At 37.3% G+C, this 18,524-nt stretch overlaps 1 protein-coding gene across 1 annotated transcript in view; it reads right to left on the bottom strand.

Annotated features, from left to right (window-relative positions):
- Positions 1 to 16,851, bottom strand: part of prkd2 (protein kinase D2) — a 39,098-nt gene extending 22,247 nt beyond the window's left edge. Inside the window, exon 1 of the mRNA XM_084418072.1 lies at positions 15,923 to 16,851. Within this exon, the coding sequence (XP_084274198.1) occupies positions 15,923 to 16,249 (327 nt within the window). The 5' untranslated portion in view covers positions 16,250 to 16,851. The remainder of the gene's footprint in view (positions 1 to 15,922) is intronic.
- Positions 16,852 to 18,524: the final 1,673 nt, after the last annotated feature.

Here is an 18,524-nt window from a genome sequence, read left to right as displayed (position 1 = left end):
TTGAGTTTTGTCATTTTAAATTGTAATAATTGTATGTAAAAATTGTAAAAACTGTAATGTTGTTTACTGCAAAATCTGTTGTTTAGTACAAATGCACATATTGCCTGGACCATATTAAAATGTTTAATGTTTTTATATTATATTTAAAACGAAAAGAGGCAGGTTTGTGTTTTATATATATATTTTTTTATAAATAGGCAATGTGCAGTGAATATAATCAATACGCGTTGCCTGAACCACATTTGTGTGGCTATCATGTTTAAGTTCTCTTTAAATGAAAACGAAAAGAGTTAGTATGGTGTTTTATCACATATTTCGTTGTCTAAAATATACACAGAGATAGCCGGAGTAGCAGAGCGAGCTGAGTGACGCGTGCTGCGTCAGAAGGTGGGCGGGGTTAGGATTTCCCAAGATTTTCCATGATGAAAGTGACCAATCATAAGAGGGTCAGTGCCCTCCTTGGTTTCCGCCCCCAAATTGTCAAAAGTCATGTAGACTCGAGCGAGCAGAAATCAGCTGAGCGAGCAGAAATCCACTGCGCGAGCAAAACAGCACTCCACGAGCAGAAGCCCGCTGCGCGCGAGCAGGATTCCACTGTACAAGCAGAGTTAACCTATGAGAGTATGCCAGGCGCTCGCTCGCAGCTACTTGTACACCTCTCGGTTGTTGAATTTGTGCGCGAGTACTTTTATCATGCCAGCTGAAGGTTCATTTTTGCACGTGTGAAATAACATAATGTGCTCGTGAGCATGTCTTACACGCTCATGACTTTTGACTAAAAAATAACGCCATAACATCCATGTGCTGAAATGTACAATACATTTTTTTCAGGGTTACATTTGCGGAATAACTAATATTTATTACTTTCAGAAATACATTTTGATTATAATATTTACACATTTACACATATGGCACATATATGTCATGCAAAAGTCACTGGTAGCTGGAAGCACCGGAATAGAGAATGGGCTTTAAGTGCATTAACAACATCTTGAGTAGCTTACAATTGCTGAATTGGTATATAAAAGAGCAGTAACAAACAGAACTATTGCATTTGAAAATTCAAAAATAGTTACAAAATTAAATTTCTTGACAAATAATCTTAGAAATGGAAAACAGCATGGAAATGGGATTAAAGAGATGGGATTAAAGAAGTTTTTCTAAGTAAACAAACAACCCAGGTTTATTGATGAGCATTTCTGCAAAATTATATTACATTGCTTCTGTCAAGTTTCAAATGTCCAATGAATGGCACTAAAATCATATTCAGTCAGTTTTATCTGAAACAGATGAACGTGTATCTGGCAAAAATTATGTGGCATATGGTGGCAGTTTGGAAATTAAATGCCCGGTTAGTGGCGCTAAAAGTTCATTAGTTTACATGCACTATGGTTATGAGGTCATAAACCACATTAAATAAGTCTTTATTAATTGATAATCTGCCCCTGATATCATAATTTGTGTGTAAAGGAGCAAAAGTTGTTGGTGTTTTACTGCATTGACTTGAAAGTATAGGTATATGTTGGTAGAGGCACTTTTTCCAATGAGCCTAGGTTGCATGTAAACATCTTAATTTTAGTCTTTTTTCATGTGCAATAATCACTATTGCTGTACATACATAGTCAATTTAATAAGAACATTGATGGTCTAAAACAATCCACTCAAATAAGATGTGCATTATTCAACTGCCGGCATGCTTTAACTACAACAAGCACTTGTGGCTTGCTACTATGTACTAACCCAATGCTCCTTTTATTAGCCAATTAAACTGGTGGCAAATAAGATGTTTTTCCAGACCACTGTGGGATTTTACAGTATGGACCTTAGGTCAAACTATCGGCCACAAATCGCTCGGCTACATATGTATCCTCAATTGTTCTTATGCATGTTTGCACAGTGGCACAGACAATAGATGCTGGTGCAATCATATCTGCCATTCCCTGGGCTTTGCTTGGAGACAGCGCAGTGTTTCTATGGGTGCTTTGTGTTGACTAGGATTGTATTTCCCACATGGTCTCGGGCGGCTGCGCCCATTATGATTCAGATGAATTATGGAAACATTTGCCCTCTTCTCTTCTCTTCTCTTCTCTTCTCTTCTCTTCTCTTCTCTTCTCTTCTCTTCTCTTCTCTTCTCTTCTCTTCTCTTCTCTTCTCTTCTCTTCTCTTCTCTTCTCTTCTCTTCTCAGCGCAGTCTACACAAACACCTTTCACAACATCCGTCAGGACTTTGACCCTGTATTGTCTCACCAGACATGAGCACGTTGACATAAAACCACACGCTATAAATAGCCAATGCCCTCTGCTTACATGTAATATTGCAAATCTCTGGACTGACTTAAAGTAATAAAGATGAGTGACATTTATTTGCACTCCCAAGTGTGAACTGTATTCTCCCTCCTCATATTACCTATCAAATGCCAATAAAGGGTGATCCCTAGTGCGCTCCAGGGATTTGGGCTGATCTGGCAACAGCTCCTAATAAAAATCTAGTATCAAATAAACTCCACCGTTGATCTCCCAATGCGACGACTAGCTTTTTTAAAGTAGCTCAGATTGTGAAGCAGACATCAAAGCTGCAAGTGAACAATCCACGAAAATAATGCAATATTTCACTTGCAATATTAGTTGTCATTATGACCAATAACCATAAAGTGTCTTATTTTTTAAAATGTATGATATTGTATTATGTATGTATTATTTTGACATGTTGTTTATCAAAACAACATATTGACAGTCAAAGAATTTATTATATATATTTATATTAAATATTATAATAAATATATTATAATAAATATATAAAATATATATATATATAAATATAATAAATATATATATATTAACATGTTTCTCGTTTCTCGAAAAAAAAAAAAAAAAAACTTTCATTCATTTTTTATCTTTAAATTTGTTTACTTTTAATAAATATCTTAATAACTTACTTAATCAATCCACCAGTAGGTGGCAGCAAATCATCGTCAAAACGAGCGAGTTATTAAGGGTACAACAACGATGTCCTGAAACCAGAAAAGTTTTTTCTTTACGGTTTTCGCGTACAGACGACAACGTTGTCAAAACGATCCCCATTCACACGGATCTGCGAAAACGATTACAAACGCTGTATTATGCTGCTAGGCCAGCAGTTAGCGATGTAACTTTGTAAAAAACTTGTTGTTAAATAAACCTCCCCAACTACTGGCCTGACAGCATAATAAAATGTTTTTAATCGTTTTCGCGGTTCAATGTGAATGGGAAAATCGTTTTGACAACACTGTCATCTGTACACGAAAAACACAAAGTAAAAACTTTTCCGTTTTTAGTACATCGTTGTCCTGTAAATGTAATGTATAAAAATTAATGACCTACTCGTTAACAGCATGATTTGCTGCCACCTACTGGTGGTTGATTAAGCGAGTGATTAAGATTACATACTGTTGTTTTGTTGATTGTAACAAGCTATAGTTAAAGAGACAGAATGCATTTACAAATAAACCATTAAGAGTGAAATATGAGATAACATTGTTAAATATAACAGATATAATAAAGTAATAGCAGTCAGAAATGTTTTTATCTTTTTTTCCTCACTGGGGGGCCTCAATCTCTCTTTGAAACGGGCCTCTGTATTGCAAAGACTGCCTCTGATCCATATATTAGCCTATTCATCTGTGAACCCCCTTAACCACTGTGTGGCATCATTCTCTGATATGATCATGGTCACATGACCAAGACCATGGTTTGAAAATGCGAACACAGTTTGGCCACAGCAGTTTTAGAATGAATGTTTGCAACACCATGACCCACTTCAGTCTGTTAATATTCCCACATGTCAAGGCCTGGTTTTTACAAACAAACTCCTTAATAATGGAACGAGAAGTCACTTTTTCCTTAGATTGCCCTTTGTGTACTATCCAAACATCAACTAATTGTAATGGAAATGCCCAATTCAAGAGCACCAGGCAACGTAGGAATAGACTATTGTGGCATTTTATGCTTTTTTGTTCAACAATTTTGTTGAGAATGGTTTATATTGTTTTTCTATTCTATTTCTAACAAAGACATTTTCGGTTCGTTGTATGTTGACTACATTTTGCAATATTTTAAGCTCAAGAGAAGCTGGACATTTTTTACGTCTTTAAAAATGTATAATAAATAATACTATAATTGAAAATTATTTTACAGATAAGTTATTATTTATAGGAATCTCCTGTGACCTCATCTACTGTACATCTCTGTGGTTGAAAACCTCTACATTAATAGCAGGTAAAAGAAAAGAAAAATAACAGGGTCGCCAAACCAAGAGAGGACTGTGTGACAGCATGAGAATCTGGGTCAAAAATAGCAACAGAGAAGTGAGAAACGAACTAATAGACTAGAGTTCTGCTTTTCATCATCACCACCATTTCCTTTCATGTATCTAGTGTTTACAGCACACACACGCAGTTTATGTGGCTTTTTATGCCCACCCCTTCTTCTTTATCTGAAAACGACTTCACACATTCCTAAGCACTGAAAGCATGCATCTTTTTGTGTATCAAGCTCTCGGATGCATTACGGTCAATAAAGTGAGAGCTAGTCTTTTAATAGCTTGGTTTGAATAGATCTAGACATAGATAACTGTCTTTTGAACAATGCCACAAGCAGATTAAACTAAAGTTGACAAATCTATTGTGAGACGTTCAAACATAATGTTATTTTCAATACTATCTTTCGGTCTATCAACGAACAAAAACAAATCTTCGCAAACATAAGGCCTAAATAGGCCTATAGATTTATGTTGTCACACAGACGTTCATTGATTATACAGTCGTAACATGGACTCAATCAGTGAATCATGCCAGAAGCTGTAAGTGCTTATATGACCTATTCAGATGCCAATATGATTGCTAAAGCCACTATTTGCACAGTAATTACTATAGTCAACCAGCATAAAGCAAATAAACAAGAAATGCATATGACATCACATTTCCCGACCCAGATTTTGTGACATTCTATGTTAAAGTTTCCGTAATATAGCCTATTGCCTAAGGTTGATCTACAGTAGATGACATTTAAGGTTCTGCCTTCAAGTGAACCTAAAACTTATATGTCTGAGTCGGGCACTCATTATTACCACATGTCATGCATATTAGTTGGAAACATAAGACAGACATAGCTTAAAAAAAATTATATTGTGGACAAAAAGTCCAAATAACTACATCTGAATTCAAAATGATTCACTTATTTATAGGCATCAAAACTAAATGTTTGTGAACTGTGAAAATCACATATACCAATTGACCATATACCAATGTCAACTATACCAATTGAACATATGCCAATGTCAACTATACCAATTTACCATATACCAATGTCAACTATACCAATTGACCTATACCAATGTCAACTATACCAATTGACCATATACCAATGTCAACTATACCAATTGACCCTTCGTTAAAATCAACTATGAACACATACTTCAATGCACAGACATTTGGAAAAGGAAAAAAAATCCAAAATGCAACTCTGTGGGCTCCTTGTTCTTATTCTGTGTGCATGATATAAAGTCGCAATAGTGTCAGAATTGCAAGATATAAACTCGCAATTCTTACTTTTTTTCTCAGAATTGAGGGTTCATATATAGGGCCATATTTAATAACAGCTTGCACCAGCGCACTTTTGCCGCATACATTTTTTATGGGAGGAGAGTATTTAAACGAATCGCACAAGGTGATTTACTAAGGTTTGCTCTAGTCAATTGTATTTGCGCCATTATTTACCGCCCCAAAAATGCAGGTCTTAAACCATATGCTAATTTGCGCTGCTCTTGGTAGATTTTGTTGGTCATTACAGAAGTTAAAATGACAAGTCAAGTTTCTCCACAGAATTTGAATTTATAACTCGCAATAGCGAATTTAAGTCAGAATTGCGAGATATAAACTCACAATTGCAAGAAAAAAGTGAGAATTGTGAGAAAAAAGTGAGAACTCACTGAGAATTGCGAGTTTATTCTCGGAGAAAAAAATATTGCAATCAGAAATGCAAGATAAAAAGTCGCAACCATCTTTTAAATTGATTTATTCTGTGGCGGAAACAAGCTTCCATGCTCTTCGGTATTAGATTTATTAATATAATGTTAATACATGTTAATATATGTTAAAACTTCTAAATTACAACATCATTACAATACAGATGCGTAATTACAAATACATTTAAAATAATAATAAATTAAAGAAATTACATTAATGTACTGTATATTAGTTTACAATAAACATTTGTCAGTGCATTCAACAGTATACTTTAACCATATTTCACAATAGATGTGATAATAAAAGTCCTTTAAGTGGGTCAAAAAAGCACTCATCACCTTAAAGCACTTAATATATATTTAATATATTTATTATTAACATGCAGTTAAGTGTTTTAAAACAGCATGGTATTCATGGTTATATATTATTTTCGTAACAAGCACTTTTTAAAAGTATGCTAAAATGCGATTCTTTTCACAAGGGTAGGTATGAAGCAAAAGGAGATTACTGTGTAAAGTGGCAGACCAGAGTGAATGAATATTAGGAACAATGGCTGGTTGTTTGCAACATGCCTGTTTTGTTTCCAATCAGTACAGCTTATACACTTTTCACAAAGACAACCCTTTCAAAAACAGTTCTCTCATAATCTGTTCCATTGTGAGCATTTACATTTGAATGAACAATAGAAACTGGACTGTGTCTGTGTTTGTAGGAATTGGACAGCAGGTATGCAAATGTTTTTAAAATGTTGCAAACAGCACTCGGAAGAGACATATACAAAAGGCTCATCTTTAAAATAACACAATACGAATAGCGCAATACAATGTTTGAGACAACACCCTTGGCTGCAACTTCTTAAGCCGTCCACCGTCATCACCCTCGAAATAGTCTTCTAAATGGCTAAAACATAAACTTCCCATGGATTTTGGCAGATATTAACATTAAATGAAACGGTGCCATGGTAATTGCTGTGTAAAGACGTCAACGCTACACTCATTAGAGGCCAACAACTGCTTGGCTCAGTGCGGGAATTTCACCGGCCTTTGTGTTTGTGTGTGATGGAACAAATGCTTTTCGCGAGTCAGGTTATTTTTGGGTTGCGTGATGTCATAGTACCTCCAAGCTGAGAAACGTATCAGAAATGCCAAGGTTTTTTTTTTTTTTTTTGTTGCTCATAAGGCACGGTTCAACAACCCGAGACACAGGAATGAATGAGAATTCCCCGTCGCAAGAGATGACGCAATAAACGGGTGATGTCAGTAGCTGATTCACAACAAATGCAACACACTGAGGTCAGTTGGAGGAGCACAATACCATAAAAGAGTTTTACTCTTTTCTTCTGTTCCTCCACCCTAGTCCACTTGTGCAATGGGTAGTCCTCTGCAGCATAGGCACAACTGAAGGAGTTCTTTGCAATGCAAATCTGAACAGCTAGCAAAGTAGCTGACCAGTTTAAGAGACTATCCTTGTGGAAAAGAGTATTGAATGTAATCTTGTAGTGTACTTTAAAATCTGTACTTGAAGATAGTATAATAGGACTAATCAAATCAAAGGCCACTTAAGTGTACTATGATTCTTAAGTACATTTTTTAAAAAGTGCCCCTTACATAATCAGTGCTCTTTTTTGCAAGTGTCCTAAAGTGTTCTTCTCAGAAGCGGAGATAAACGTACATTGTTTCATAAGGAAGTGAAAGCAATCAAAGACCCCATAAAAGCAACGTTTTGTGGATTTTAGTTAGGTTATAAAGCTATTTAGCTTTATTAGCAAGCTGATGCTGGTGCACTCAAAAAAGATTTTTCACACTATTACATTTCATCTCTTTCTCTTCCGGAAAATAAAGCAAAAATGTATGACTTATGTATGTGCATAGACCTATATAAAAATCACTAATAAAACGCTGTCTAGAACAAAAAGTTATTCCTTCAAATGTCATCTGCAATGAACAGTCCTGTTCCCCATGTACATACTATGTGCATATTATAGCAACTGCATTATAACTGGGTAATAACTACTAATCCTGAACTTGCCTCTAAACCCAACCTTAACCCATGTAGTTACTTTATAATACCCAGTACTTACTTAGGCAAGTACAGTGTAGTGCTCTATAGTGTAAGTACAAGTAAGTGCACTGCACATACTGTAAAATAAAGTGCAACCAATACGTCATAGGAAACAAAAATTTGTCAGTCAAACCATTTCATTGGATCTTCGTGTAATATTCTTATAAACTCAACTAAAGCAACAGCAGGCCATGTATTAGTACGCCTGTCAGACATGGTAAAAACTCCCGTGATGTTTATGTAGAATATCGGGATTAAGAGCCTGACTTCCTGTTTGTGTTCTCACAAGTCCAAGAGGGCAAGGAAGGAACGTTTTTGGAGGTTTCTTTGTTTAATGTTCTTGCGTCAGTCCCATGCAATCATATGTGGTTTAAGACGACTTTCCTTTGAGTCACGAGTAGATAACACAGATATAACAACAACGGTGAACGTCTGTGTCATGGAAAAAGGTGTAAAGGCCAAATTTACATTCCACACATGGCTAGGGCCATTACGTAGAGCATGACAGCCTGCAGGACTGGTGCAAATACCAATGATGCTTTCTCACTAACTTAACAGTGCAGTCAAACAGCATTACAACTCATTGATGTGGTATCATATATACAGTGTGTGTGTGTGTGTGTGTGTGTGTGTGTGTGTGTGTGTGTGTGTGTGTGTGTGTGTATGTGTATATATATATAAACAGGATTTGATCTTGTATTATTCACATGAGTGAGCACCACAGCTACAATAAACCTGTTTAATATGTTTTACAAAAACCCTACTTGCCATTACATTCCAGGTTAAGTGAAACTTTATTGATAGCGTCTGTGGCATGCTGTCAGTCCCCACATACGTTATTTTGACTCATCTCGGTTTGTAAAAAACTAAACAAAAAGTGTGTTGACACATAATGCTTTTACAACAGAAGTCTAAGGGGCAATTATACACTGGAAAAACTGTTACATACATTTAAACACATAGTTTATACAAGCTAAATATAGTGTCGCTTATCAACAGTACATGCAGTTATGTCAAAATGTATCTCATCACTATTAAAAAAAAAAACCAGTAAACCCAGTAAAATGTGAGCAAAGATGTCAAGAAAGGAACACATAACTACGTGATTTATCTGCAGCACTTTTCCGTGGAACATATTCCACTCACACAAAAAATATGCTGGGAATGCATAATCAGAAGTGCATCTAGATAAGATGAGACAACAAACCATTCAGACAACTAGGCCTACAGTTAAAATATACCACATTTTGGCTATATCGATTAATTAATAAAAGCTTTTTAACAAAAAATGTAATATGCACAAATTTGCCTTCAAAGACCAACCTCCAACTCTCAGTGTTTTTGTAACCGAGGGATGAGTCAAAATAACTTTCTGTCGTAATTGACAGCATAGCAAGTACTATCAACAGAGCTTGAATATTAATTTGGTTGTGTTGTCAATTTTGCTCTATTTAACACGGTCAACGTGATTTTGGAGCACTTTCAAAAATCTTCAAATGCACAGTGACAACAAAAACAACAGTGTCTGAAAATGGGACCGGAGTCGTCCACCTCCTGAACTCAACATGTTGGTTTAGATGCAAAAAAAAAAATCACACACGCTCCAGACACACACACACACACACACACACACACAGTGATTTCATTAAGCCCACAAACTCACTTTCTGTGTGCTGCCTGGGGCTAAAGCAAGGGCTCGGAAAACAAAGCAGCCTTTTTTTTATTCAAGCGAACGGTAACACGAGAGGCATGGCTGGCAAGCGGAGGGGAGAAGGGGGCGGAGGGGCCTTGGCGAAGGGACAAAATGAGTATGTGCTCCACCGTGCTGAAATGGTCTATTGTGGCCCAGGCGTCAGGGTGATGAGGCAGGTAAGCCAATAGGAATGCCACATTGATCCCCAGAGCCATGGTCAGGACTTTATTACTTTGAACAGAAAAACAGAAATGAATGGAGATGGAAGTAAGGATGTGAATGGAAAAGTTTTTTTTTTTAATAAATTCATACGATTATTTCAGTACTTTTGAAGGATACTGATTCTTGAGTCTTTTTGACCAATTAATTGAAAAGAATCAGTACATAGATGGCACGAAATCAGAACTAAGTTACTGTAGTGTTTGATTCCCAAGCCTAGACGCACATTAAAGACCTTTATTGTGCCGATACAATACAGTGATGGTATATGATACTAATACTATCATGGCACTTTGATATCTCTTGTGAAAAATGTACTTAATTGTATTGAATGTGCACTTGTAGCCTATAGTGTACATAAAATCTTAAAAGTTAGGCCTATATTTTTTTTTAAACTTGAAACTGCACATAATAATGAAATAAAAGGCAATTAAAGTGTACATGACTGTTTTTAACACACGTTTAACACACGTTAAGTACACGTTTTACACTACAGTAAGTTTTAATAATGTAATGTCGTGCTTTAAAGAAGTAAACTTAAAGTTAGAGAAGGCAATTTTGGAGAGGCTAGCAATTGCAAGTTAGCTTTGAAAGCATAAGGTCCCAGCCTCCCTTCAGAGCTTCTCAAAATCCACACATGAACGCGCACAGACAGAGTCTGCAATGGGTCACGCGTTAAATATAGCTCATGTCTCAAAGCACATAACATTACAATAATAATGAACGTGAACAACTTACAGAGCTCTTACTTGTACCGCCTGACTGCTGCAGGTCCATTTTGGCGTTGATATTTTTGCCATAGAAACGCATAAATCCGAGTCTGAGGGCGTGAACAGCTCCAGGTAGAACGTCACGGGTTGCCGTATCTAAATTACGGTTACGACATGCGTGAACATAAGCTCGTTGTTTTGGTTCAGGAGGAACTGTAAAATGTGGCTGCTGTTTGTTTTTGGCGCTCGGTGGCTGTCAGTCTTCAACTCTTTGATGCATAGCCTCATGTTCGCGCTGATGACGTGGTGTGATGATGTTTGCGCGAGCAGGGCACGCGGAGGTGTGCAAATACATTGACAGGCAGGTAGGACACATTTTTGGGTTCTGAGACCAAAATATAAATGTACTTTTTTATTTATATTTAGACACTTCTATAAGCCTATTAATTGCTATCAGGATGTGAAGAGAGTTTCAAACAGCATGTAACAAAAAAAGGGGGTTTTGAAAAGCATTGCCTATTATGTTGATGTGTTGACTAACATACTAAAAGCCCATGTAAAGTACTTGATTAAAACTGTAACTTTACTGTGTTATTCATTCATATATTTAAGGTTATTGCATACACTTAACTTATATATATAGCCTACTAAATTGCAACTTCATCATTACAAATATAATTAAATACATGACAGTAGTTTCAATAAAATGACAGTTAAGTATTTTTTAGTTTACTAAAAACGTTAGGGCAGTACATTTTAACCATATTTCAAAGACAAAACAAAAAATGATTAAATGGCATAAAGATGTATGTTTTAAAGTCCTACTTAAGTGTGTAAAAAAATCACTACAAATTTTTCACAACGGCTAAGTTTACAATGGTACTACTGAATGATTACCATATTGCACCATGGCACATGTTCATAAAAACATGGTAATACTACTGTACTTTTTTTGTTCAAGACAGTAACAGGGAGCTCAGCATTTGAAAACACACACATAAATGCTCGTCTGCCGGTGTGACTGGAGCCAGACTTCTCTCTTCACCCTGAGATCACATGTTTACCCACTGTGGTAACCCACCCATTTAACTTTCTGCAGCAATCCGGCTTGGAAACACTAAACACAAAACCTCTCTTCTTACACTCATGCACATTCACAAATGCACACATAAACACACTGCTCCACCTTCTCCAAAATCGCAAACTGCACACTCCACCCACACCTAACGTTCACACCGTCCTACATTACAGTCGATACAAGCACATGTGAGACTGACACCTCGTTCCACTCGTTCATGCTTTTTTCACGGCGAAGTTAAGCTGCTTTGATTTGTATTATAATACAAAATCTCCACTCTTCCAAAGAAACCAACCAAACCATGGTTGGTCTGAAAAGAATATAATCCTAATGGGATTAATTACATACTGATTTACTAACAGCATGGCACTCAATAACACATTTCAAAACCAAAAGGTGTGCCAACTGTGAGATTAAGGCCTTACATACAGCTGCATGTGTGTGTCAGTGTACTAAACGGAGTGAACATCCTTCTAGCTAAATATAATGTTGTTATTTAAAACAAACAGAGATGTGCTAAATAAAAAAACAGGGACCAAAAATAATGTTGTCATTTTGTTGGAACCTCATATGGATTTTAAATATTAAACATGATATAGACATCTATAGTAAAATAAGAAATAAAGAACAGCCTAGTAACAATCTGGCAACACCCTGGCAACCAGCCACAACACCCATAGTATCACAATGGATACTTTTGCACAGTTCTTCTAGAACCGTTCTAGTAAAATTCTAGTTGTTACTACTTCATAATAAATTAACAAGATCTTCATCAAACATTCTAAGAAGCTTTAAGAAGACCAAGTTAGAACACTGTGGTAACTGTGGTATTTTGGTGGAAACTGGTGCGACGGGTGAGCCATACTGCCCTGGGTAACAGAAACCATCTGTGACCTCATAATTGAGCACCCAACATAGTGAAAGAGTAATCTGGACACACCTCCAAATCCCAGCTAGACAAAAACAGAAGTTTGCTTTTGTTCCTCACTTGTTTGTTTTCTCTTTTTGAACTGACCAATGAAAGCTAATGTCGTATAGTACATGTATGCATTATGAAACTATTGTCATTATTCTTTCAAAAACTAAATGTGGCTGTACCATGGTAAAACGACTGTATCATATGCTAATTGAATGGGACTTTGACATACACCATTGTACTGAATGATTAACATATTCATTGGTATACACAACTATTTACATTGTAGAATTTTGGTGTGGCCTAAAATAAAAGTCTGGTTTTTTTTTTTAAGTTTGCAGTATGCATCATAATCCTATTCCAGAGTTTCAATAAATGTGTATGACAGAAAATCCTGTCTGAGGAAAGTGATCTGCCGCTGGCGGTGAAAAATTTACTTCATTTTTATTGTATATTGCTTCCACTATCTATATGGACTTATATATTATTAAAATAAAACACAAACAACATAAAATTGTATTATTGTTAAAATCAGTCTGTGTAGATCAAACATGAAGTTCACTCTACTTTTAATCAAAGAAGAAGTTGAGCAGATTTCTTCTTATCTAGGGACCAGCAACTCTTATCTAAATCTTCAACATTTAGATTAAATGCAAAACAGCTTTAAGATCAGTTCATAAGAAAATATCCCTAACAAAACAAGCCAAAGATTGTCTCTCTTGTCTTTTCTCTTTTCACTTTTGTCATTCATTTCCTGTCGATAAGCACACAACCGAATGTGTATTTTGTATAGTCAAATGGTGGCTAGTGCAAAGCGGTAACTTAACCAGGAAATACGGTCCTTCCATGCAAAGACTCTTCGCAGCCATGCAAATGAGCAGGAGTAAGAGAGGACTATTATGGGAGTTGCACGGTGCAGAATTACCTGTGACTCCCCTGATACCAGACATTGTGTGCTTTACAGTGGCCGCATTTGTAAGAAAACAAACGAGTAGTGATTTTTAACCAGCTGCTCTTCCCTGAGGAATGGGGAAACACCCACTGATATCCAACCTCCTTAACCTGTAAGTCTAGAATGGATCTACAGTGTGGTAAGATAGAGTTGGCCATAAGTATCTTGGTACACAAGATAGTTTTGTACTGTTTAATTTTCTTTTAGTATAAACTGACACATGCTTGCCACAAACTGTGTGATTATAATTATACATTATATTAAAGAGGACAGGGTATTACTTGCCAATTTGTTGTTCAAACCACTGAAAATAAAACCACAAATCTGCTCTTTTTCTGCTATTAAGACCCCAGGCCTATGAGGCCAGTGGTGGGTGAACAGGAGATTGATGGTGTGATCCGGGCATTCCAAAGAATGCACTCCTTCAGGGATCCAGAGAGAGCCACACACATTCCTCTCTAGGGAAAGACGACACATGTGACTTAAACCCAACTATTTGTTCAGATGTTCAGCCTGTGTACAGCATGATTATTTAGACGCCTATTTTGTTGCCAACCACATATACAAAACTCCTCCTAACACCTAATTTTATTTATTTTTGTTGCTCAAACTCAAAAGAAAGTCAAAACCAGGTATGTCACATGGAGATGTGCAGAGATGGAACTAACTGCATTGTCTGGGAACCTGCAGTGACTAAACAAACTCCTGGAGGAAACCCAAGGGAGCGGTTCAGAGGCGGAGGACACACTATGGCCTCCTACTTTGGGAGGAAACAGGCTTCATTTCCTCCTCTTTATCCCATGGACAATGGACTGCTTACGTGTTGGACCAGCAGGGAAAATAGGCTGGGCAAGGAACAAAAGGGACAACCCGATCAATGGAGACTGTCCTTGTCTGGTACAGATGCTTTAATTATGTATTACATAGATGGCAGGACAATTTTGCAGTTCTTTAGAGATTGAGGGAAAGTAAAATTTGTCCTAGAAGAGGATAAATTGAGCCTAGGGGGAGGAATTGAGTGATGCTGCCACATTACCCTCCAAGTGAATGGAAAAAAGTGCCTATGGAACAGAGGGAGCCATTTGAATAAACAGAGAGGGAACACTGTGACTCACTCTGCCTGAAGCCAAGGGGAGATGAGGGAAGGAGCCAAAATCCAAGCTCACAAATCTCCCAATCCAAAGGACACAACAGAGGACTTGTTGTAATCATCTGATTTGTGAGTTAAAGGGAAAAGCAAAGTCATGGTCAGTTTCCCATTAAAGTCCGAATCGCATTATAAAAATTTGAGGGTTAAAACATGACTAACCCTGTAGGTTCCCTTCCGAGGTTGCTTTTGCAACAAGTTATCTCCCTAGGAATAGTTCAAGGCATTTACCTTCACATGGATAACAAAATTCAAGCCTGAGATTCAAACTAGTGATTGCAAAGCTCTCTGGGGCTTTTTGCAAAGCTTAATTACTGGTATAGTGTAGAATAGACAAATGCTTCCTGGAAAAATCTTTTCCCAATGAACCTTTTAAGCTGACCCTGGCCACTGCCCAGAGCGTGGAAATCTGATAATTGAATCATCTCACAGTCTGATTGGCTGATACAATCTGTTGTTAGGTCCTAATACAGATCTGAGGTAAGGGCAGACACGAATTGGATGGCCTGTTTTTTGTCCCATTAGTGCAGAAATGGGTTCTGTACTACAACATTAAGTGAGTCTGATTATTACGTCAAGGGCTTGATTGAGCACAACCCAAGTAATGGACAATGTTTTGACATATACAACCTTTTTATTTATACTTCCAACCTTCCATGAGTTCACATATCAGTGAATTAGCAATGTTTGGAGATCAGTGTGGGATATTTATGTGGAGAACTGCTGTGATAAGAATCGCCGTACGTTACCACAGCATGTTCTGCATACATTGCATTTCTCTGTAGTCAGTGTGTTATGTAAGAAATATTTTTGGCATGCAAGGTGTGATGGACTGCGGGGAAAAAAGTGGCTTTACAGTAAAGGAAAACCCTTCTTACTCTATTTAAATGTTCAAAAAATACAATGAAGAATCTTTGAAGTCTGGGTTTACTGAAAATCATTTTAGCAGACCCCAAAGGTAAACCACAAAATTTCCATTGAATTTTCAAATATAAACTGCTCTAGGAAATTTTACATAAACAATGGAGAACATAATACACAAACTCTGAGAGCACACACACTTCTTCAAAACTTTTTAACTTCCGTTTGAGCTGTGCAAAGTGCATACACAGTATCAAGGCACAAGGTACTGGGTGGTGCTTACCTTCTGGTCCACAATTGAACAAGCAATTTGTTTGATGTAGGCCAGGTCTGCAGTCTGAGGTAGAAGCACAGACTCTCTAGTCAGCCCAATCTGTATGATGAAGGAGACACCAGCTGGCGCCGGAGGCCCAGACGGCATTCCAGATGCCCCGCCGGGACCTGGGGCAACCACCATGTCCACTGTAGGGAACCCTGGGGTTTGAGATGTATGGACAGAGACCGGTGTCCCCTGATGCATCACCACTGACCCAGGTGGAGATGGGCCACCCGGGGGGAAGAAGACCTGGGACATGGGTCCCGGAGACATGAAGGGACTAACATTGGCCATGCTGAAGAGTCAAAGACAGTCAAGAGAGAGATAAGACTGGGTAGTGTGAGGCAGCAAACTCACCTACACACACCAGCAGTCACTCACTCATCAATAGTGGCCGTCCCTGCTGTGTGTTCCCGTGTCTCCTAGAGCTTAAAAACAACGGATACCTTTCCAGGAAGTAGCTTTTCTTTCTTCTCGCCCTCTCTTTCACGGTATGGTCTTCTACACGGCTTTCATTCCAGAGAAGGAGCAGGTGAGCTATGCAGATAAAGTTTAGCTTTCAAAGTAAGTATCCCCTCCTCCTCCTCCTCCTGCTTCCTGTTCTCTCGCGACTCCAAAGACACTTTGAAGAGGGACACGTCCAAACTTCAAGGAAAGACACTGGTGACATAAAAGAAACTTTAACAAATGAGAAAGCAAAACGAATGCCTGTAGCAGTAAGTCCGTCTGCTCAAGATGGCCTCCAAGTACAGCAAAAAAGCTGGAGAGAGCTCCTGGTTAGGCTTGCTTTGCAAGTCAGGCTGTGTTTCAGTTTTCTTGTCGTGTTGAGCCGTGTCTGCTGTGCCTCAGTGAGAAAACTACTGAGGACACTCCCTCTTCCCCCTGCCTCCACCCCCATACTGTCTGAACCTCACAGAGCCCAGGAGGAAGTGAGCTGACTGACAGATCTTTTGGCCAATCAGCAGGAAAGAGCTGTGAATGAGAAGCTCTATGAGATCACACATACCCACTTCTGTCTCCTCCCAGTCCCACATACACCTTCTTCCCTCCCTCTCAACTTTTACGTGTCTCTCTTTGTGTAACACTTCGGCTTGTTTACTCCCCCACCCTGGAACAACTTCGTCCTCCTCTTTTTTGCCCAGGGCCCCACACTAACTTGCACTCTTTTCTCAGTCACTCATTCTCTCGCTCTTTCTCTTTCCCCAGTCCCACACCAAATATCTGATCTGTGTAGCATAAACACACCCAAATAATCCGCCCACGTGTAATCCTGCAGCCGGACTAACTCTACGAAAGGTGGGAGTTCTGCATTTTTTCCCCTTGAATGGATGAGTCAGTTCACAGTTAAGAAACAACATTGCATTCATAAAAAAATTAAGTGTTTGCTAGCTTTAACGATAACAATGGTGAAAATAACATTACATTTCAACTTCCTAGAAAAAGGGAAAAATTCTTTTTTTTTCAGTTAAATCTTTTTTTTTAAAAAGGCTCTCTAATCCTTAAAATTAAATGGGTACATTCTTGTCGAGGAATCTATCTATCTATCTATCTATCTATCTATCTATCTATCTATCTATCTATCTATCTATCTATCTATCTATCAGAATTGCATTTATCTGACATAGAAAGCTTTTGTAACATTACAAATGTCTTTAGTCACTTTTTATCAATTTAATGCATCCTTGATAAATAAAATTATGAACTACTTTACACAGAAAAACAAACTAAAATCTTACTGAGCCCAAACTTTTGAACAGTAGTGTATAATGTTACAAAAGCTTTCTATTTTAGATAAATGCTGTTCTTTTGAACTTTCTATTCATCATAGAATCCTGAAATAAAACTGTTTTCAACATTGATAATGACAATAAATGTTTCTTGAGCAGCAAATCAGCATATTAGAATGATTTCTGAAGGAAGAAATGATGTAATGACGCTAAAAATTCAGCTTTGCATCACAGGAATAAATACCTATTAAATACCTGACTCTGACTATTCTAGACCAGGTGACCTACTGTACATCAGACCCCAAATATGCTGATCAATCAATCCAAAATCTTTTTATCAGTATAACTTTGCATACCCAAAGACACTTTCTCAGACAGTAGAGTTCAGACCAGACAAGAATGAAATCTCTGTACAAAACCATGTTTTTATTTAGTTGTTTTTGGATTTTTTTTTATGACATACAACACAAGACCTGCAGAGTAAACAAAACAAAAAAAGAAAAAAGAAAGAAAAGTCAACAGGAAAAATGAAAAAGATGTAATTTTATACGAGCTAGAAAGCAGTTCAAAAATATGCATAATAAAAGAAAATAAATAAAAGGCTGGTCTTTTTTTTATCCCTTGTAGTTATAGGATATAGTTTGAATACAGCTTAATATGATGTACAAAATATCACACAGTGATAAATTGCTATTAAAAAATTAAAACGCATAACAAAAAGTCCTTTTTACCTTGGCTGTGGACTGAAACTTTTTTCTTTTTTTTTTCTCTTAAATTTCCATACAATTTTCAGTTTTTAGGCTTTTACACAATCACAAGCAATTCTTAAGCCTAGCAAAAAA

The sequence above is a fragment of the Rutilus rutilus genome, assembly GCF_951802725.1.
Source record: "Rutilus rutilus genome assembly, chromosome: 9".
NCBI classification, from domain to species: domain Eukaryota; kingdom Metazoa; phylum Chordata; class Actinopteri; order Cypriniformes; family Leuciscidae; genus Rutilus; species Rutilus rutilus.
This window is presented reverse-complemented; position numbering and strand designations above follow the sequence as displayed.